Raw genomic sequence first — 23,025 nt, 5'->3', positions numbered from 1 at the left:
TAACTTTCAACATGGCTTAAAGTATTAGGATTAGCTTATTAATACATTCGGGATATTGTTTTACATTTCTGTAGTTATTAGCCAATATGCTACCAATAAATGTTAATACTCTTTTTCATTGAAAATAGATTCTTCTCTCATGCAATACATCTTGACCATAGTTTCCTTTCCCTTCACTCTCCTAAGCCCCCCCCCCACCTCTCCTCTCCCTGAGAGCAACTCTTCTTCTATTTTCCTGAGAGCAACTGTTCTTCTATTTTCCCTCAGCAAAAAGTAGGTCTCCAAGAGGCAACAATCAAAACATGACCAAACAAGACACAATAAGACAAGGGGGAAAACCCTCCTACAAAGACTGCATGAGGCAACCAATAGGAAGAGTCCCAAGAGCAGGCCAAAGAGACAGAGACACACCCATTCCCAATGTTAGGAGCCCTACGAAAACACCAAGGAAACAGCCATGACATATACCTAAAGGACCTGATACAGACCCTTGCAGACCTTCTGTGGGGTTCCCTGATCTCTGAGGGGAGGGACCAGATGGACACCTCCAAGTTAGATTCTCTGTGCACTGTCTGTGGGTCTCTGCACCCACTCCTATCTGCCGAAGGATGAATCCTCTTTGATGACGACTAGACATGCCACCGAGCTATAAATATCATGGAACATCACTGGGAATTATTTAATTGATTTTGCTTTCACCAGTTATGTTTGGTTCTGCCTGAGGTCTCTGGGCTATCCAGTTTCCGGTCCCTCCACATCCAGGCAGTGCAGGGCAAGGGCTCTCTCTCATGGCAGGGGCATCAAGTCAGTTAAACCAGACATTGGTTGGAAACTCCCACAGGTTCTGCACTACTATTATTACTCCACCACATCTCGTAGGCAGGACAGGTTGTCTATCAAAGGTTTAGTGGCTAAATTGGTGTCCAGGTTTCTCTGTTTTTGGTAGCCATCAGAATAATATTAAACATGTTCTCATGTGTTTTCCAAATCTGAGTAAAATCAACCCTACTGCAGAGATCATACTGTATTGATGCCTCAGTGAACTGCAGGCATATATTGTACTATAAAATTACTCGGAGATACATACTTTGGAATAGTATTTGGAGTTTATGCTTTATATTGTATGTTTTGAAACAGTTGGCTTTTTAAAAAGATTTATTTATGTATGAGTGCTCCATCTGCATGTACACCTTTATGCCAGAAGAGGGCATCAGATCCCACTGTAGATAGCTGTGACCCACCATGTGGTTGCTGGGAATTGAACTCAGGACCTCTGGTAGAGCAGCCAGTGCTGTTCACCTCTGAGCCATCTCTTCAAGCCAACAATTTTTTTTTTTTTTTTGGTGTAAAAGGAATTCTTATTATCACGTTGGGTCACTCAGGTCATAAAAAATAGGTTGTCAAGGCAAAGTTCATCTGAATTCTCGAGCCAACTGTCTCTCAGCAAATGCAGAAAGGCCCGGGGAATTGGCCTTGCTGAGTTAGACACCTTGACTCAGAGAGCTTTCAGTGTAGACGTGACACATGGGTGACAAGTGTGCAAAAAAGCAGTTTGTGTAATTTTAATTGCCAGTAGAAGTGCTTCCAAAAATTATTCAAAGAGGAAGCTATTTTTACTCCAGGTATCAGGAAAAATAGAGTGGAGCATTATGTCTAAGCTCTAAGCTGGGACCTGAGGGAAGCCAGGGGACGAGGGTTTGGGTGGGGTGAGATCATGCCAGTGAGACCCTTCATGTGTCCTGCGGCTCTGACACACTGAGTTGATTATGTTGTCAAAGATTTTAGTTTTTAAAAATTCGTTTACTTTTAGTTTTTACTAAGTTAAGTGTGTGTGAGTGTGTTTGTGTGCGTTCACTTCTGTGTGTGTTCCACTCACTGGAAGTCTGAGTCCTTTATAGGGAACAAGTTCTCTCCTATTACCATGTAGATTCTGGGGATTGAAATCAGGACATTAAGCTTGGCAGCTAGTGACTTCTTGCTGGATGCTCTTGCTGGCCTAAAGTTAAAGTTTAGATTTGCTGGATTGTATTTGATATGAGAAATGCCCAAATAACTAATAAATATCATAATATATGGTATATATAATATCTAGTAATACTTTGGCTATATATATACATATATATATACATATACATATGCATACATACACATACATACATGCGCGCACATGTGCGCACGCACCCACACACACACATACACACACAAATAAATTCTGGCATTCTTCCCCAAAATCTTAAAGTTTATTGTAGAATAAAACTGTGGAATGCTGCTGGATGTTTGTATCTAAATTACTTCCAGTTTGTGACTGGAAGTTTCCTAAAAGTGAACACAAATTGTATTTTATAAAGATGCTAAGGGAATATTTATAAGTTTGTTTTGATAAGTGAGAGAATTTTCTCTCTTAGAAGTGATTCGTAGCACAGGGAACACACGTCTGAAAATGATATGTAGACTCATGTGATAATCAGTTGTCAAGAGCATTTTCCAATGCAGTGCCATTGAAAACACCAAATCAGAAATACCAACAACTATAGCTGTCACTTATTAACTCATTTCACAAAACAAGCCATTCTTTGCTATAAGAAAGCTGAAAGTGATTCTAACCATTTTCTTGTTTATGTGTTGTACTGTGACACTGGGGGACCCATTCAATAATAAAGATTGCTTGATTAGATTTTGATCGTATTTAGTGCTTCCTGAAACATCTAAGGTTGAGGAATGCCATTGGTGTGTGTGAGGTCAGTCATTCTAATCTCCTTCAAAATCCTATTCTTATTTTTCTTTGAACATGCAACACCTTTTACCTTTTTCTTCCAACTTCATTGTCCAGGGAGATTTTTACGTTGTGATACATTTATTCAACTCCCTCCTCAAAAACATTTGCCTTTTTATTAGGGGATGGTAATTTACCAAGATGCTCTTGAATCGTCAATGAATCACTGTGACAGACCCGTGTTGCATTTTCTCATGAAATACTTTTTTCCATTGAATCACAGGAGCAGATGTTCCAAGAGCACCATGAAAATCTTTCATCTTTTCATCTGAACATAAACAATCATGCTCTCCTGTCTGTGGGGAGAAGTGCTGAACCTGATTTGTTTGCCATAGAATTTATAAAATAAATAAATAAAACCTGTATGCTTTCATTCACATTTTCCACATGTATTTAATGAAATGTGTCATTCTTTGTCACAAAATTTCAGCTCCTGATTCTCCTCCTCAGAACTTCTCTGTGAAACAGTTGTCTGGTGTCACTGTGATGTTGTCATGGCAACCACCCTTGGAGCCAAATGGAATTATCCTTTATTACACAGTTTACGTCTGGTAAGAATGTTTTTGGAAGTAGTTCTGAGAACAAATATGAATTTGCAATATAATAGGAATGTAGTGTTTGTTTCAGAATGTGATGCTGTATTAGGGCCCCGATTATTAATAGGTGGTTTAACATGCCTTTTATTAAGAAATAAGTTTGCCTCACATTATGCAGTGGGTCAGCAAATAAAAATATTTGCAACTAAAACAAAAAAAAAAACTGTGTTATGGAAAACTATACTAGATGTATACTCTTGAAGGTCTGGGTAATTAGCTTTCATGATTACAAGTGTATGATTTAAAATGTATGAAACTTTTAAAACAAGTATTCTACACAACTCTTTTCAAGTTTTCTTACATAAAATAATTTTGATTGAAATTTAAATCAAAGATATGCTTTCAGCTATATTAAGGTCAACTTTTCATTGATGGTAAGCAGTTATTTACTGGATATTTTCACCTTAGGCACTTAATTATCCTTCAATTTTGAAAATGATGACATCCCAAAGTGTGTCTTTTATGAGTTGGCAAGCAGCTATCCTGCTTTATGACAACCCAGGAAACTAGACTTCTCCTTTTGATTTAATTTATGTTCACTAAACAGACCCCACTATCCATGTAGCACATTTTGAAGATGTTTTAAATAGCACATTTTGAAGATGTTTTAAATTATTTCAACTCAGAAAATAAAATTCATATAATATTTTTTACTTAATTTATTATTTTACATGTCAATCCCAGTTCCCTCTCCCTCCCTCCCTCCCTTTTACCTCTCTGTTCCCTCATATACACCCTGACCACCCTCCCCTCCCATCCCCCCATCCCAATTCCACATGTAAGGCTATGCCATCCAGGTGGGGTCATTTAGATCTGTCAGGTCATTTGAAGTAGGGACTAGGACTTCTCTCCTGTCTCTAGGTTAAGGGAGTATCCCTCCATGGGGGATGAACCCGCAAGGTCCTTTTGTGTACCAGGAATACATCCTGGTTCCACTGTCTGAGGTCCCTTAGACTGCTCAGTCCTTCTGGCTGAGACCCATATTCAGGGGGCCTGAGTCAGTCCCATGCTGAATTCCCAGCTATCAGTCTGGGGGCCCATTAGCTCCTCCTTGTTCAGGTCAGCTGTCTCTATGTGTTTCTGTAGCCTGGTCTTGTCCTCTCCATCTGCATCTGGGTTCTAGTTCGACTCAGTGTTTAGGTATTGGTGTTTGCTTCTGTTTCCAACAGGTATTAGATGAGGGCTCTGTGGATAAGTTAGTTGTTGATCTCACTATCCGGGAAGGGCATTTATGGTAGCCTTTCCACAGATGCTCAAATTGTTAGTTGGTGGCAGTCTTGTAGGTCTCTAGACCTTTTTTTAGGTTCAATTTTCTCTTCAAACCAATATTGGCTCCCTCTTTTATGTTCTCTCTCTCTCTCTCTCTCTCTGTCTCTCTCTCTTCTGTCTGTCTTCTATTCCTACCCTGACCCAATCTTCCTAGTTGCATGTGTTTTCCTCTCCTCCCCCTCTCTTTCTCATACTTCTCTCTCCATTCACTGCCCCCCCAACTTCCCCTGTGCTCTGGGGGACTTGTCCTTTCCCCTTCTGTGAAGGACTTTATATGACTCTCTTAGAATACACCTTGTATCCTAGTTCCTCTGGTGGTGTGAATTATAGGCTGGTAATACTTTGCTCTAGGTCTAAAAACCATATATGAGCGAGTGCATACCATGTTTCTCTTTTTGTGACTGGGTTACCTCATTCAGGATGGTTTCTTCAAGTGCCATCCACTTGCCTGCAAATTTCAAGATTCCATTATTTCTTTTCTGCAGAGTAGTATTCCATTGTGTAGATGTGTCACATCTTCATTATCCATTCTTCAGTTGAGGGGCATCTAGGTTGCTCCCAGGTTCTTACTATTACAAATAATGCTACTATGAACATAGTTGAACAGATGTCTTTGTTGCATGGATGTGGATCATTTGGGTATATGCCAAAGAGGGGGATTGCCGGGTCCTGTGGTAAACTAATTCCCATTTTCCTGAGGAACCGCCATACTGATCTCCATATAATGTTTCGTTAACAGTAGATAATTCATCTGATTTAAGAAGACCAGCATTGGAGAGATTGCCCTGTTTTAAAAGCTTTACTTACATTCATAAATTAAGATTTCCCCTAATTCCTCTGTAAATCTTCTATATAATATTCTTTAAAGTTTGCCCTTCTTCCATAAATTCTTGGTTTCTGGTGGCTTTGTCAATTTTTTGGTGACAGTAGGATTATAATGAGAGACACTAGTTAAAAAGATGTAAGGGAAAGGAAGAAATAATTCTACTCCATCCATCTTTCCACTTAGTTTATGCATTCATCCATCCATCTGTCTGTCCATCCATCTGACTGTCCATCCATCCGTCTGTCCAACCATCCATCCATCCATCTATCCATCCATCCCTCTGTCTGTCCACCTGCCTGTCCGTCCATCCATCCATATTGGTAGAATACATCTATACCTTGGAACAAGACACTATAAAGCCCATACGGTGAAGAGAAAGCTGGATTGTATACTCAATACTCATAAACAATTAAGAAGACATCAGGTGAAAGATGGGGACTTCATAAAGTTGTCTTCCTTTATGATTTGAGTAATAAGAATGTGCCTCCTGTTTTGCACTTCAGGGAACTTTCCAACAGGAGAGGACCCTGCCCTCACCATGGGAAAACACAATTTGTCATTTTGAAGACCCGAGTGTCAGGTTTGATAAGGGTTATGGAATCAGAGGAGATTCAAATTTTGACAGAGCACTGATGAATCTCAGATGCCAAGTCATGAAGGCAATCCGTTTCCCATTTTAACTTGGAGTTGCCAGAGCTTTCCCAGCACTCAGAGCTCTTTACAGAAAACGAATTGTAGAGGACGAAATGGTTAGCAGGCTACCTGGAAGTAGGTTATTCCATAGTGTAGGCAAGAGATGGTATTGGCAGTGGAGGAAGGAGTGGGAAAGCTTTGTGCTAAATTTAGGAAGAGGCCAGTGGACCTGGTGATGCATGGATTGGTTATAGAGGTAAAAATTAAAAGGTAAAAGAGACGAACCAACAGTGGCCTCTGGATGTTTGAGCCATGCGTGTTGAATCCCGGATTTCTGATGTTTTAGTAAAATGTAGTCTTGTTCTTCTGTACTGCCTCTCTTCACAAAGCATTGGGGAGTCTCAGCATAATGCACAGTACACATGGGCCTGGAGAGTATGCCACAGTCTGCAGCTGTGCCAGGTTTATCTCTTTCTGAGCTTGTCTGGTGACGGTCTATACTAACCAGCTATTGTAGGGGCATTGCTGTAACTCTAGTTGTCTGTCTCTAATGCAGAAGCATGGAAAAGTAGCAGGACCTTGTGAAAAGTAGCGGCAAGTATTTTATGTTGAACATTCTAACAAGGCTGGAGTCACATGTTGTATCAAACAAGGCATTTATCCCCAATAACTTGCTCTTTATCCTATTTGTAATGATGCTGAGGACTATGGAGACATTTTGGGCAACACACGCTCTTCACGTTCCATGAACTTAGCTTAATTTTTCTTGTGCAAACAATAAATCCAAGTTCAGTTCTTCCCTGAGAACACTTATTCTCTCATCTTTGAAGAGGTATTTCTTCTCTGATTCCTGCCAAGATAGAAAGCCCAGTGCAGGGGTTGCCTACCCCGCCCCCACCAACTTATAGTTAAGAGTTCCTGCTTTGAAACTTCTCATTTGCTGTTTTATCCTTGATTTTCGCAAGACTTGCCCAAGTCCCCAGGTCCCCGTGACCCTCAGATATTAGATTCGATCAGTTGTTTCCTCAGTCCCAGTCCGCAAACTATGTGGATCCTCCTGCCACTCTGGATGGTCACTTCAGGGTCCTGTAGACCTGCTGTACCGGGTGACACAACGTATGGAGATTTGCAAAGGGCTTTCTACTTTCTTTCCTTTTTTTCTATGCTGTAAGAATAAGCCTTTTTACATGGAATTTCTCTCCCAAATCTACTTGGGTATTTTTTATATTCCTCTGAGACATGCTAATATGACTAGCTTATGCCTCTAAGAATTTATTTTTTTTTTATCATGAATAAAAAAAGAAATTCTTTTTTCTTGACAGATGGCAAGGGATCCTGTGTGTGTGTGTGTGTGTGTGTGTGTGTGTGTGTGTGTGTGTGTGTGTGTGGGAGTGTGTGTGGGAGTGTGCATGTGAGTGAGTGTGTGTTGTGCATGCATGTGCAGTGTGTGTATGTGTTTGCAGGCTACAGAAAGCCCATGAACTGTCTTCTTCTATCTGTCCTTATGATATTTCCTTGAGATAGGGTCTTTCACCGAATATTTTTATCAGGCTGGCTGGCCAGAAAGCTCTCAGTAGCTGCCTGTCTGCAGCCATCCCACACTCACCCAAATGCAGGGCTCACAGGCCCACACAACCATGCTCAGCTTTTTATGAGTCTTAGAGATTTGAACTGAAGCCCTCAGGTTTATAGACCAAGAATTCCTGTCAACTGAGCCATCTTCTTACTCTGGGATATGAGATTTTAGGGTCTCAAATCACACAGGATTGGATTAAGTTAAAAATTTATGTATTAATTAAAAATGCATGCCTCCATGGATGTTTGTAGTACATGGGTGCCTGGTGCCTGAGGAGGTCAGAAGAGGAAATCAGATCCCCCAGAAGTAGACTTATAGATGTTTTTGAGCTTCCATGTTGTTTCTGGTAATCTGCCCTTGCTCTTAACCACTGAGCCATCTCTCCTGCACAAGGTAAAAAAAGAAAACTTGCCAGTACACTGGTTTTGCTAACCACACACACAGACAGTCAAAACACACTTAGCATGCCTTCATACACACACACACACACACACACACATAAAGATCTACTTTGTGTGTTGCTGAATTTAAGACAGTAAGCTACCATTCACAATTATGGAAATTTTATTATCATATATTGGATAGATGAATAAGTTAAAAGTATAGTTTCAAGGTTCAAAACTTAATTTTCACTTGGGTGTTTGCCATATGAATATAGCCATATGAATATATAGCTAACAGTTACTTTGGTAGAGTGATTATTTTACACAAATAAGAAGCAAAATATATAGTATATTTGAGAGGATAATCTGTATAATGAAATGTATATGAAATATAATAAAGTATCTAAAATGTATTTTTTTTTTAGTTTCCAGCAGTTTTTTTTTTTTTTAACTAAGGGGTTTTTTGTAAGCTTTAGACAGTGTTGTTATGAAGAAGTCAGTCATAGTTTTTGATTTTTGCTTCTTGATGACTAATATTTTGGGAGACTTTGCCACTGTCAGTTTAACTGAGAAGGTATGGTACAGGCATCATCATTCACTACTCATGCATTTCAAGTTAGTGAGACATAGGATCGAATCCTGGCTGTGGTACACAGTTATCTGTGGTACCCTTAAAATCTTGGTAAGTGATGTGTGCTGTTTGGAGCAGGATCTTTACTCCAGCATTTCTGCATTTTCTATGCTATCCATTCCAGTTCCTTTAATAACTACAGATTCTTTTTGGATAGTGTTTTTTTCACTGTGTTTTTGAGATGAAGAATTTTATATTTAGCATTCTGGGTGACTCTTCTCCTTGTCATGAACATTTCTCTCCAAAATTGCTCATGAGGACTGACGTGTAATCATTTTGTTTCCACTACCACACTAGTCACAGGTTGTAGATGATTTATTCAGAAATTGGTCTCAATCTTTTACAGTTTAAAATAATTTGTTCCTTTAAACTTTTCATCACGAAATAATGCTCATCATATCAAAATGATAAAGTAACATTTTCTCTCATTTATGTCAACAAATAATATGTTTTCAATGATACACAGTCCTTGCTAAGGGCAAACAAATTAATTAAATATTTTTATTAGAACACTGTACATTTATTCTTCCAAAGCACTTTGAATAGAGACAAAATGTTCTTTAAAGTCATACAAAACTAATTTATTTTCTGTATTCTTGAATGCATCTTGGATTTCTTTAACAAATTGGTATCTGTATGTGTCAGTAAAATTGAGAGTTAGTTTTCTCTAAAATTGCCAAAGGAATACCTTAATAGGTACATAGGTAAAAGACTATGAAATAAAAGTGATGCGGTTATTCTAACATATACATACAAATTTTGCACTGAAAATGTTGTTTACCAAATGCAAATACTGAATCATAGTTTGGCAGATGTATATCAACACACGTATAGAAGTAAAAGCTTATAGAACCTTAAAGTGGTTGTAGATTTATTAAATATGTAATATGCCAATGTAAAATAATTTTAAAGGATTTGCCGAAGGTATCTGATTGTGGTTTTAAAACAATTACAATACAGATCTTTTTTTATTTAATTTTATATAACAAAGTCCAATTAAATGAAAACAAACATTTATACACAATATTTGGGAATTTGGGCGTCGTTCTTTTCAAACTATTTCCTGCTGGTAAGGGGCGCTGTCATGGGGGATTCGAAGAAGATTCAGATATCCTGGCTGTAGTCTGTAGGGCTGTTTTGACTAGCTGTTTTGAATGTACAATACAGATCTTTATTAAATTTATGAAACTAAAAATTTCCAGACTGTCATATAAGCTAGTCTTTTACATGGCTGTTTGTATGATGTAAAACTATGCATTGTACGTTTTTTTCTTTTTTTGCGGATTTTACAAGATTTTACTCCTATTGAAAATATCCTAGCCAGGCAGTGGTGGTGCATGCCTTTAATACCAACACTAGGGAGGCAGAGGAAGGCAAATCTCTGTCAGGTTGTGGCCAGTCTGGTGGTCTACAGAGCTAGTTTCAAAAAAAAAAGAATATTACCTAAAGTTTAAAACACTCAATACAAATCAAAACTAAGCATAGGATAATTCGTGACCAGAAATCTCATTTTGAAATGTTTGTGGTAGATAGGTTAATGAGTCAGAGAGTATTTCAGTGGGGGCAGCATATGAAGGATAAAGTCACCATAACTCTTTAGAGGCTGAAAGACAGCATTATGGGTTGTACTATAGTGCATTGTTGACCTAATGAACGAAACAAGCTTAGGCAGATGGGGGGTAGCTGAGGGCAAGCTCAAACATGAGCTCTAGTGGGGTTTAATAAGTGGGAAAATGAATTAGCAAATGCTAGTTTATATTAGGAAGAAAATGATTTCATAAATAATTAAATAAATGAATGCTAACATCATTTGGGCTATCAGTACTCAGTGAGGAAAGGAAAGAGCCTAGAATATTTAACCAATAGAAATAGTTTAGAAAACACATTCAGAAAAACAAGCATCACAGTAAGCTGACCCACCCCACATGAAATAAAATACCAAATGGTGAAGATGAGAATGAAGACTACCACTTGTTGTTAACTTTCCACCCTGACCAGGAAAGTATCGCATTCCACAGTTAAATAAATGGGCAAGGTTGTTTAGATCTAGTCATGTAATTCTGGTATTACAGATCTTTGTTTGCTTGTTTTCTTTTTGGAAATTAATTTTTTACCATGGGCTTGGTGCTCCAAGAAATGTGAAATTGGTAAGCAAGAAGAATTCGTCTCATGCATTAGAACAGTAGTTCTCAACCTGTGGGTCATGACCCCTTTGGGATCAAATTACTCTGTCAAAGTGGTCACATATCAGATATCCTGCATATTATACATTTACATTATAATTCATAACAGTAACAAAGTTACAGATATGGAGCAACAATGGAATAATTTTATAGTTGGGGTCACCACAACATGAGGTCTATATTAATGAATTACAGCATTTGGAAGTTGAGAACCACTGCTCTAGAGTTAGCTTTTGACCTAGGTACCATAATTCAGTCAGATAATTTACATGTAAAAATAGGAAATAACTTTCTAAGAATTACAAACGCTAATTGAACATATTTTCTTCAGATAAGTCATGTGTGAAAACAAGAAAACAACATGGCATATTTTGAGATACAAAACCAAAAAAGGTTTTAAAATATTTTGCCAAGCTTAGAATTAAACTTAGAAAAAAAATTACAAATGATCATCTTTACATTTTTGCATAGTATTAAAACAGAATGATATAAATTTGTCTATTTTAGGGATTAAGTATTGAGTAACATTCATACTCTTCAACTATGATGAACTCATGACTTTGGATATATAAAGGGTTCTAGTCTTTCCCCCATATTCCCCTCAACTCCTGGTTCTGCTCAAAACTGTGCAGCAGTTTTTCAAGTGAACAATATCCTGCATCTCTGCCTTTAATATCTCTTCCTTACCTGTGTTTTGGTCATAATTAGTTTAACTAAATAAAATTAAACTATTCAAATAATTAAATAGATTTAAAATAATCAGACATTCAAACAATCAAATGCACTTAACAATTAAAATAATAAAAGAATTAAAATTTAAAATGTGATGATAATTAAATAATTTAATTATTCATCACTTTACAATTTTCTTTTAGTATTTGTAGGGAAAAGGTTATTGTACTGTCCTCAGAGAAATTACATTATTACTAATGAAATGTTTTACATTTAAATTTCTGCTTTCACTCTGATTTGAGGATATAATCTGTTTTCTATTTTATTGTTGCCTACCATAGTGCCTCATACAGGATGGATGCTAAGTAAGCCTGGGTAACTTCTCTTGAATGTTGGTTTCATATAATCATCTCTAAATTACCATCTATGTTTGGGAAACTATCCTCTTGAAAGAGTATAATAGGAGATAAGAAAAAGTATAATAGGAGATAGGTACCCTTATTTTCAAAGTGTACCACATGTCACAGATAAACACAAGAGCACACATTCCATATCGCTCATGGTCAGGGACATCATACAAAACAAAAATTTTTGTCAATTTTATTTTGTTGTTGTTTTTCTGAGACAGGGTTTCTCTGTGTAGCTTTGTAGACCAGGCTGGCCTCGAACTCACAGAGATTGGCCTGCCTCCACCTCCTGAGTGCTGCCATTAGAGGTATATGCCACTACCACCCGACTTTCTGTCATTTAAAGCTTGTAGAAGTTGAGAAACTAATAGCATCCAGATCAGTATGAGAGTTTGCCCAATGTACACTCTCAGATGTCTTGATATAACTCTTAACAGGAATCTAAAAATGGTAATTACTGAGAAGCAAAAATCACTAAGACAAATGCTTAACCCATGTGACTTCATGGTGACAAAATTTAAGGAGCTGAAATAAAATGACCACAATGAAGAGATACCTGTTGAACAATGGCCACTGGTTTATCATTAGTAATAGCTAAGGAAAGAGAATGAAGATAATCTGGAGGTAACTAAGAAAACAATAGCTGAGTGTCCCTGGTATGCCCATATTAAGTAGTTACAAAATAGAATGATGTCACATTATTTTACTAGCATGCGATGATATAACTAACATAAGATACACAATAACACACATCTATATATGAAAATGAAACATTATAATGGAATGCATACGAATCCTGTCATATATTAAGCTAATAACTACAAAATGGAGAATTAAAATCTAATGGAGCTAACGGCAAAAGTAACAACCTCAATTGCAGTGGTGTCAAAGCCAGGAAGAGCAAAGCCTCCAGGCTGATGGCTTCTTGGAGATAGAGATGTTACACTTGGTCCAGACATTTCTGTGCCATCATGACCTATCAGCAGTTACTCAGAGTCAGGAAAACAGGCTGACACTCTACTTCCCTCTCTTCTTCCTCTCTGTTCTGTTTCACTATAAATCACGCAGGAGAAATTGTGAGCTCTATGGATTTATTTATGTTCATTTATTTCCTACCTAATTTCTTAAAGCACCATAACACCACTGCTGAGAGAGAGTGTCTAATGGATGCTGTTTGTTCCCAGACACACACTCTGAGCCCATATTTTTTCTCACTAGCATAAGCTATCCAGTTATTTTTCAGGTACTAGTGCTTACATTTGTATTAAATTGATGCTCCTGTTATAGCAAAGGCAAACTGAGATGTGTCTCTGTGGATACCATTAGTTCACACGAGATCTATTTTTCCCTTAAAATGTGAAGATTCCTATCATTGCTAAAGAAGGAACATTTTATATTTAGAGGGAAAATCTACTTACTTCTTGGGGTGCTTCTGTTTATAAAAAAGAAAGCTATGAATCTATGGGTCTACACGAGACATCTTTTTATGTGATATTACTCTTCCCTTATGCAAATTCTTCAATAATTTTAATTGTTCTAAGAATGCACATTTCTTTTTCAATTAGTATTTTAGAAGCACCACATAAGTGTTTATTCCTGGGTTTAAATACTAATCAATACTTAGTTTAAACCTTTGGGAACTCAGTGTGACTGAAATAAAATATTTAATTTGCTATACTATTGCAACATTTTCATTCTTTTAAAAAATTGTTTTGTTTTTCTTCTAAGATTCTGATACTTACTTGGCAAGTTCTGAGTCAATATTTAGTTAGCTTATTTCCTTGTCAGAGGCAATGATTTTAAATACCTTAAATATTTTCATAAAATAAAAGGTGCCATTTATTTTTTCACCTTTTTTTGTAAATTATATACTTTGCTTTTAAGTGGCATTTATTTATTAAATAAATAAATAACTATTAACTATCAAACTCCTTTTTTTGGTATCAGTACTTGGATTGGGGAGGTAGGAGCATCATGATCTTGAACTATGTCTAAGCTACACAAGACCCTGTCTCAAAACATACACAATGCAAAATACAGTAATGTACTATTGCTCAGTATTGTCCATTTGCTTATTTGGATTGGCTTAGAAGTAAAACTCACCCAGATGGATTTATCTGAGAAAATAATAACACAAATATGACCTTGCCAACCTTGGGAAGAACAAGAACAATACAAGTGAGCAACTAAAGCATTGGTGTGCAAAGTGTGTTAAAGGAACTGAATGCACAGTGTTTTTAGATGTCCAGTTTGGTCTTCAGTGACAAAACACCTGCTCAAAGGGGCTGGGAAGACTGCTAAAGGGTTAAACGAGTGTACTGATATTGCGCAGGACCAGAGTTCAGTTTCCAGCACCCATGTTGGGCAACTCAAAACTACTTGTAACTCTCCAACTCCAGGGGATCCGATTCCTCCTGCCTCCACAATCTCCATCACTCACATGTTCACACCCACAGACAGGCACACATGCACACACACAATTAAACATGGAATACCTGAGTGAGCAGAACAAATTAAGAGAGCAGATATCATCACCATCATCATCATCATCATTTGTCTCACAGCTCGCAGTTTCAGAAGTTTAGGTCATAGTGCATGCGTGGCTGCCAGGAAGAAGAGACCAGATATTCTCTTTTCTGCAGTTACCAACCCCTGGGATGATGTCATCCACTCTCCTGACATCTTTCCCCAATAGTTAGTCCTCTCTGAAGACGCACTTTCAGATGTATCCAAAGCTGTGCTTTTCCTAGGTGCATCTCAATCCAATGAAGTTGCACTATCTCAAGATCAACTAAAATCGGTCCAAGTTAATTGTAATTATAACACTTAACACATAATTTAAATACTAAATATAAATATATGCTTGAAAGCTACTGAAGTTAACTTCTTGAAGTGTTCTGAAGTTTGCTATTTTCAATATTTCAGAATAAATGGTGCCATTTGTCAAGTTAAGCCAATAAATTACTGTATATGAGTGCTGCATATTTTTGATGTAGTAATTCTCAAACGTATGTGGTGGCATTTAATCTAAATGTCACTTTTACTTTTCCTCTGTTCTCTTAGGGATAAATCATCAGTAAAAGCTATAAATGTAACTGAAGCATCAGTAGAGTTGCCAGACTTAGACTATAATGTTGACTACAGTGCCTATGTCACAGCTAGCACCAGATTTGGCGATGGGAAAACAAGAAGCAGTCTGATTCACTTTCGAACACCAGAGGGAGGTGAGTCCTCAGGGATCTCAATCAATTTGAAGAATATTCAGTTCAAAAATAAAATCAAATATCAAAATGTGTTATTAATCCCAATAGCCATCATTAACTAGATATAAAATTGCATCTACTTCCTATCTATATGATGTTGGGACATCTAAGTAATCTGCCTATGCTTTGACTTCCCATTTGAAACAGTGCATGGCGTCACAGGATTCTGACAAGGAGTAAAGGAGTAAGGTCATGGGACTTGACACATGACCAGCATTTTGTCTGTAGGCTAAATGTAGTAAAATGAACTGTGTTATGTTGATTTCATGTTTGCTTTTAGCTTTTATTATTTCAAGACTGTATATTAAAAGAGGATTTCATATTCATGTACATATCATTTCAAGACTATATATTAAAAGAGGCTTTTTTTATGCATGTACCCTGTACTAGAAATTGTGCTGTTCTGGTCTGCAGATGGCAAACTTTTAGAGGCAGGATAGTGTTGTATGAATAAGAAAGACCCCTCTGTAGATTTCATATCATAAGAGTAGAAAGAAAACCCAGTGCAAGGTATGAATGTCATTTCTGACATTTTCATCGATACTACTTGTAATTTAAGCTATTTCAAAAATGATTATTCCCATTTTAATTTATCAACTGTAGCAAAATTTAGAGCCTTAAGCTTAATGTGTAGCCGCGATTTCAAGTTTCTGAATTGCTTGTTTCATAGCACCTAGTGATCCTCCCAAAGATGTCCATTATGTGAATCTCAGTTCTTCGTCAATAATTCTCTTTTGGATGCCTCCAGTAAAACCTAATGGAATCATACAATATTATTCTGTTTATTACCAAAATACTTCAGGGACTTTTGTGCAGGTAAGAGATGAGTATTACTTTTTATGTCCTCAATGTTGTTGATATTGTGGGCTACTAATATTGATAATTATATATATATATATATATATATATATATGTTATAAAAAGTCTAGTTGATGTATAAAATAGTGGTGGATAAAAGTCTGGTACTCCTACAATGTTCTGCCCATCTGTCTGTCTGTCCGTCCATCCTTCCCTCCCCCTCTTGCTCCTTCTCTCCCTCCCTCCTCCTGTCTTTCGCTCCCTCCCCTCTTTCTGTATCATCCTTATACAAATTTACAGTAGTGAAGCTCGAACCACATTAAGAGTACATTCTATTTTCTCCAATAACTTTTCTCTTTAAACAACCTGGCTTCATTTACTCTCATTTACTTCTTGGCTGAAAACAGGTTTTAATTTTGTTTGTATACAACACGGTTTCAGGGTCAGGCATTCTTGCATATGTTTAATTATTTCTATTAGTTTTTGAGATCATGATATAATTGCATCATTTTCTCCTTGAATTGATGACCTCTGTTTTTCATTAATTGTTGTTACATCCGTCTTTCTGTCTGTCTGTCTATACCTAAATTCATAAATACAGCCTGCTCCATCTCTATGTCACTCATGCATGTATTTTCAGGACTGACTATTGGTTTTAGACAAGCCCTGTGCTCTTCCCTGGAAAAGACTAGTTCTCGAACTTTCGGCATTGTCTTTGTGTAGGGTCGAAGCCTCGCAGACGCAGACTTTCCCATCTACTTTGGCCTGTTCATTGATGTTGTCTGTGTTCAGCTCACACTTGGGAAGTCATTTGGATGAGACTTTGTGGGTGTGTCTTCTGACATCACTAAGAGACAAAATCTCATGGGAAACTCTTCTGACCCTCTGGCTCTTGTAGTCTTCACTGCCTTTTGTAGATGTGTCCACTGGGACTGGCCTCCACAACTCGCATTTTGATTGGTCGGGCTCTTCTTTAATAGTCTCTGTTGAAAGAGAATGTATTAGGGATGGGGGCCAAGGGCTACACTTCTCTTTATGTTTAAGGACAAATATTTATAGTATAGTATTTTTTTCTCAATTGAAATATTTTTTATTGGGAATAGAGTTTTTATAGTTATAATGTTATTATTACTGCCCAGCATCACCTATAAAAAGAACCAGTGGACATATAGCTGTTATTATGGAGAATGTAGGCTATGGGACTGTGGTTTGCAGAGGGGCATTATCTGGGATATGAATATAGTAGTCATGAAAATGCCAAGATGAATTTAATTTAGAGAAATGCTTTCAATTTTGTTCAGCACAGTTATATTATTCCTTCCAAATTAAGTATTTATCAGATTTCTAATATATAAAAAGGAAAAAATTATGATGGGGTGGTTCAGACAAAGACAGAGGAGTTAGGACATACTCTGGGAAACACAAATTTAAAAGAAATACTGTACTTTGAAGAGTAAGTTTTTACAAGGTGAAATGACAGGAATTAATTGTGACTTGGCAATACCTATTTCTGGGTGTCTTTCTAACTAAAAGAGAAGGCAGATACTCTGTACTTTGGAGTGGCTGAATTCCATTGGTTACTTAGGATATTAGCTTAGAGTCAGGGCTTGTGGTTGATTGTCTAGGATTAGGTTGTAGTATGGCTTACTGAATTCATAGGGTAAGGGCAGAGTTTGGCAAACCATCCCAAGCAAAGGCAGCAGGACACAATGTCCAGAGGTCAGGTCACTGTTCACATTCTGTCCTATATGTGGAGTTACATAACTTCATGCCTTCTAAGAAGACGTCTTTATAAACAGGTGTATAGATATAGATGTATATGTAATTACAGGTGAACATATTTTTTAAACAAATGTGTTAAGAACAAAGAATAGAAGAAAGGTTTGTTTGTTCCCCTCTGTACATCAATCAGATCTTCTGTCCCTTTTTTGAAAACTGAAAAATAGCAAGACACACTTATTTCTTACCAAAGGGTCACCCATAGACTTAACATTATTTCATTATGCCATAAAAGATGTTCAACATGAAGATTTTCCTTTTTATGCATTTAAAAGAAGCATCACAAAATTGTTTGTGTAGCTTGAGATCTCAGCAGTGGTTTCACATCTCTCCAATGTGCTTGCAGTTTGTGCAAATTTAGTTTGATTCTCTTCGTCTACAACTGCACCTCAGTTTTGAAAATCTACCTTTGGTTTCAGCACAATCATCTAAGTCTATATATTCAGATCTGCATGTGTAATATGATCTCATTTTCAACTCATCAGTTTTAGAACGGGTTATCTCCTATTAAGTAATCTTAAGAATGCTTTTAAGTGTGACAGCTGCGAGAGAGCACAGGCTAACGATGCTAAAACATTTCAGAAGTACAGTCTCATGTTGCTTGACATTCACTCAGGCTTTAATGCACCTATAAAATTCATGTTCAAAGTAGCATATCTTCTCTATCCTTTTTTAAGTTGGTAGAAGAAATACTTGGAATGAAAAATTATGTAGCAGATTATGTATACAGCTTTTATCTTTTGCTTTCCCCTTCCACAGAACTTTGTGGAACACCCCCACACTTAGCAATGCTTTATTTACCTCCTATTTCAGACATCTGCTCCAAGTCTTAGGATCCTTCTGTTATAGCTAACATACTGAAAAAGTGGGACATATGACATTTATATTCCCTCTATGTTCCCGGAACAGTTTAATGCATAGGTTTAATGATCAACAAATATTTTAATTGAAATGACGTGAAATTATTGCCATGGCACAAGATTTTTCAGCACTTAGCTATGATTCAAAAGCATTTGGGCATGAACTGAAGCCATTTTCCATGCTGTCTTGAGGAGTTTAAGCTCTTTGTTACAGTTCAATGAGCGCTTCCTTTATTCAGTTTTCACGTTATTTTTAGTAGAGGAAGCTACCTCTTGCCTTATTCAGTTTCTACTGGTATGTAGTAGAGGAAGCTACCTCTTGCCTTATTCAGTTTCTACTGGTATGTGACATGTTTTCTTAACATGATGGACAGAATGCCATAAACATTTAAAAGTGATAAAATACGTTTGCCTAACAATCAAAATTGGAAGCATATTTAGAATGCCTTCTGGCCTTATTTGCATGAATAAAGTATAAGGTTTAATTAGACAGTTTGAGCTCAGAGACATTATGAGACAAAAATAAGAAATGTGAGGTGAAGAAATTAATGAAATGATCACCTCGATAACATCTAAGATTTTATGAATTTGTTTTATTATCTAGGCATGCTAAGTCATACAGCCAACAGGAATGAATTTTGGGTGATTCAAAATAACTCATTGCTTATTTGTGATGTTTATAGATAATCAGAATGAATTCTGTTCCAAAGAGAAACTAAAATTTATTCTAATAATAACCTTCCAAAAATTAACACCTTTTGGTTGTGGTTCTATCAACCAGTTATTTTATATGTACAGGTGCATTGGAAATTATCCAAGCCCACATATCACATTTTCTGAGATATTGTTACATGGCTTTAACATGTCTATTCTCAAACAAGACACCACAAAATCAAAACAATTCTCTTATTTTACTGATGGGTAATGTCAAAAGAACCAAAGAAACAGTAATTTCTGTATATTGTATGATGCAATGATACTGACACACGTTTGTTGATACAGGGGCCTATCGACTATGTGTGTCAGGCTCCCTGAAAATCACTATATAATGCACTCTGACCTTGGACTCAGGATCCCCTTGACTCTGTCCTCCAGGTGTTGTAATTACTGATGGGCCACTCTTGGCTAACTTTGTGGTTTTGCCTAAATGATTTCCCTTTATTTTGGAATTCTTTGTTGATTATGTATTTTATTTTAAATTTTTTTCAGAAAGGAAATTGTGGCACACATTCCTTATGCTCTAAGAAAATATTGAGTTTTATTCTATTCTGTATATGACTGTATTAACTGCCTTTTCTTTGTTACCTACAACAGTACATTGAAGAGTCACTGGTGATGAATAATAGAGATGGTTTGAGTTTGTAGATAAGGCAATATTATTCACGGAAAAAAAGAAAATGAAAAGGTGTTTTAATTTTCTTCAGATCTGTTGGAAATTATCCAGTGCTGTGAAAAGTACATAAAAGTTTCCTAAGGGGAACTGAGGTTGTCCAGCACGGCCATGGACTTTTCTCTTGGCCGTTTGACATTTTCTACTGTGTAAAGCATCAGTGCTTTTCTCTTTAATATTTTATGTGTTGATCTGATAAGAAAAACTGCTACCAACTACTCCACTTTTAGTACGAATATAATTCCAGTTTAATTCTTATGATAGCATTACTTTATGCTGTTTCTCTTAAGAATTAAAATATTAAAACAATAGCAGGTTGCTCCTGGTCATTATTTTAGAATATCTGTGCCTACTAAAATATATTCTGAACTATTACAATAATGTGCTTCTTTTTCCAGAATTTTACCTACTTTGAAGTAACCAATGAGCCTGATAATGTGACAGTGTCAGCAAAAATATACAGACTGGCAATATTCAGCTACTACACTTTCTGGTTAACAGCAAGCACTTCAGTTGGAAATGGGAATAAAAGCAGTGACGTAATCCATGTATACACAGACCAAGACAGTATGTAAATGCACATGTGTCTTTATCTTTAATTGGAAAATTGAAAAATCTTATAATCATGTCAGGAACTCTCTCTATTTGTGTACATTGATACTAATATCTGTTAGACATATTTACTTGTCCTAGGAGTTGAATGTATCTAGTATATCTCTGACTATTACTATCATAATGGATTCTTTTATTATTTTTTCCTGTAGAGCATCATTTTCTCAGGGTTGGCGGTATTTACTTTAACACTATGATGTGAAGGGGTTGAGGATTCTCCTCATGAGGGTTCTTGGTAAACACCTGAAACTCGAGTGCTCTTCCTATGACTTCACTTCTAATGTTTACTGAATCTCTTTTCACCAGTCTATTCTGTTGCAGCAGTACCATAGTTTCTGCCCATCCTACTTCATATCAACAATTGTGGACTGAAAAAATCACAAATTGACCATTAAAAACATGACAAAGGAATGCTTTGTCCTTGATGAAGTAACGGACAGGTTTAACACATGCTTTCTTATCATCTATCCATTAAATTCATTTTGTTCCTGTTGCTTTGAGAGATGTCACAGTCATCCCAAATGGACAGAAGAGTATTCCTACAAGCCAGGATAATCTTTGTTGTAGTTGCGACATTTGTTTCAGAAGTTGCTTTGGAGCCTCCAGCAGCTTTCTTTTGGGGACTTTGACTGTTTTTAAAACTTGTCTTTGTGATAAGCATAATAAAAATGTCTATTTTCATTTAAAAAATTTATTGGATACAGCTTCTTCAGAATGCTGTCCATGATGAACAGTCATACAACTATGATGAGCGAACCCTTGATTTTAAATTTTTGTTTCAGTTTTAGTTTCCAGAATGAAATGGAAGGTGGATTGCTGTCCATTTCCCATATGGCTTTTGTTTAATATTAAGTATTTACTTTTTATGGGTATGGGTGTGTTTTGCTTGCGTCAGGTGATTGGAGTTCCCTTGGAGGCCAGAAAAGGACATGGGAATCCCCTGCCTCACAACTGGAGTTCCAGAAGGTTTTGAGCCATCGTGTAGGTTCTGGGAACCCATTCCAGGTCCTCTGGAAGAGCAGCAAGTGCTCTTAATTGCTGAGCCATCCCTCCAGCTCCACTACTTGCGTATTTTTAAAAGATTACTGTCCTATTGAGAAATAACTTTGACTTAAACTTTTACTGAGTTAAATCCCAATATTCACTGTTTGAAAAAAAAATCATTAATTTACTAATACAAACATGAAAAGCTTTGCCTTGTTTTAGGCAAAAATAATTTGAGTAGTGGACAAGTTTACCCACAGAATATAATCAATGTGTGAAAATATATTGTTGGTGAATGTTCAACAAAACATTCTAGCATAATGTGGTCAATATCACTTCAGACACTCTTTAATTGTTGATCTCTCTCAAAATAATTGCAACTCATAGCAGTTTATCAATTATAATTACACCACCATAAGCAATAACTATTTGCTGTGCATTGTGTCATGTGAGCCTTTCAAATTTACATTGAGTCTAGTTGATATCTGAAAATTAAAACTTTATAAGTGGAATAATTTCTTAAAGTGCAAATGCAGGTTAGTGTTTTGTTGGCTAGAGGCATCTTGTTACTGGGGTCAGACAAGCTTAGAGTTAAATAGTCTTACTGAAAACATGACTTGACCAAATCCCTTATGAACTCTGAGCATCATTCTCTGCATATTCATTGGATTAAGGAAATCACATGTATTATTTAGATAATTAGTAAATTATTGCTTCCTTTAGAAATACATGTTGTATATAAACACATGTAATCCCCACATGGTAAAAAAGGAAAGTCAGAAGAATATGATGGAAACACAATTCTTCCATGTGTTAAGAATGATAAGGCTTATTTTGAATAATGTTCATATTTCATATGAATATGCATTTGTTTGTTTTTAAAGAATGTACATATATGAGCTAGTGATGGCGTTTCAGGTATTACCTTCAATTTGTAAATGTTTATCGCTGGGATAACTAATGGCTTTTATGTTCTGATCACTACCTACCTCAGTACCAGAAGGGCTTGTTGGAAACCTGACTTTTGAGTCCATTTCATCAACCGCAGTAAATGTGAGCTGGGCACCACCATCTCAACCCAATGGCCTTGTCTTCTACTATGTTTCACTGAATTCAGAGCACAGTCCTCACAACATGAGACCACCTCTGATTACATACGAAAACAGCATGTATTTTGATACTCTGGAAAAATATACTGACTATATATTTAAAATTACACCATCAACAGAGAAGGGCTTCTCTGAGACCTATACTGCCTGGCTACATATCAAAACTGAAGAAGACGGTAGGGAAGACCCTGTTTGTTGTTTATAATGTAGATTATTAATGTCCTTCCTCTTTGTGTTGCTTTTTTTGTTTTTTACTAATTTCAATATTTACAATTATGTTA

The 23,025-nt window shown here is 36.6% G+C and overlaps 1 protein-coding gene across 1 annotated transcript in view; it reads left to right on the top strand.

Moving 5' to 3' along the window:
- Positions 1–23,025, top strand: part of Ptprq (protein tyrosine phosphatase receptor type Q) — a 168,320-nt gene that overhangs the window by 42,535 nt on the left and 102,760 nt on the right. The window contains exons 16-20 of the mRNA XM_051206414.1: positions 3,204–3,324; positions 15,013–15,173; positions 15,883–16,028; positions 20,438–20,606; positions 22,630–22,920. Of these exons, the coding sequence (XP_051062371.1) occupies positions 3,204–3,324; positions 15,013–15,173; positions 15,883–16,028; positions 20,438–20,606; positions 22,630–22,920 (888 nt within the window). The remainder of the gene's footprint in view (positions 1–3,203; positions 3,325–15,012; positions 15,174–15,882; positions 16,029–20,437; positions 20,607–22,629; positions 22,921–23,025) is intronic.

The sequence above is a fragment of the Phodopus roborovskii genome, unplaced genomic scaffold, assembly GCF_943737965.1.
Source record: "Phodopus roborovskii unplaced genomic scaffold, PHOROB, whole genome shotgun sequence".
Lineage (NCBI taxonomy): Eukaryota > Metazoa > Chordata > Mammalia > Rodentia > Cricetidae > Phodopus > Phodopus roborovskii.
Note: the sequence above shows the minus strand (reverse complement) of the source record. Positions and strands in the feature narration are given on the sequence as shown.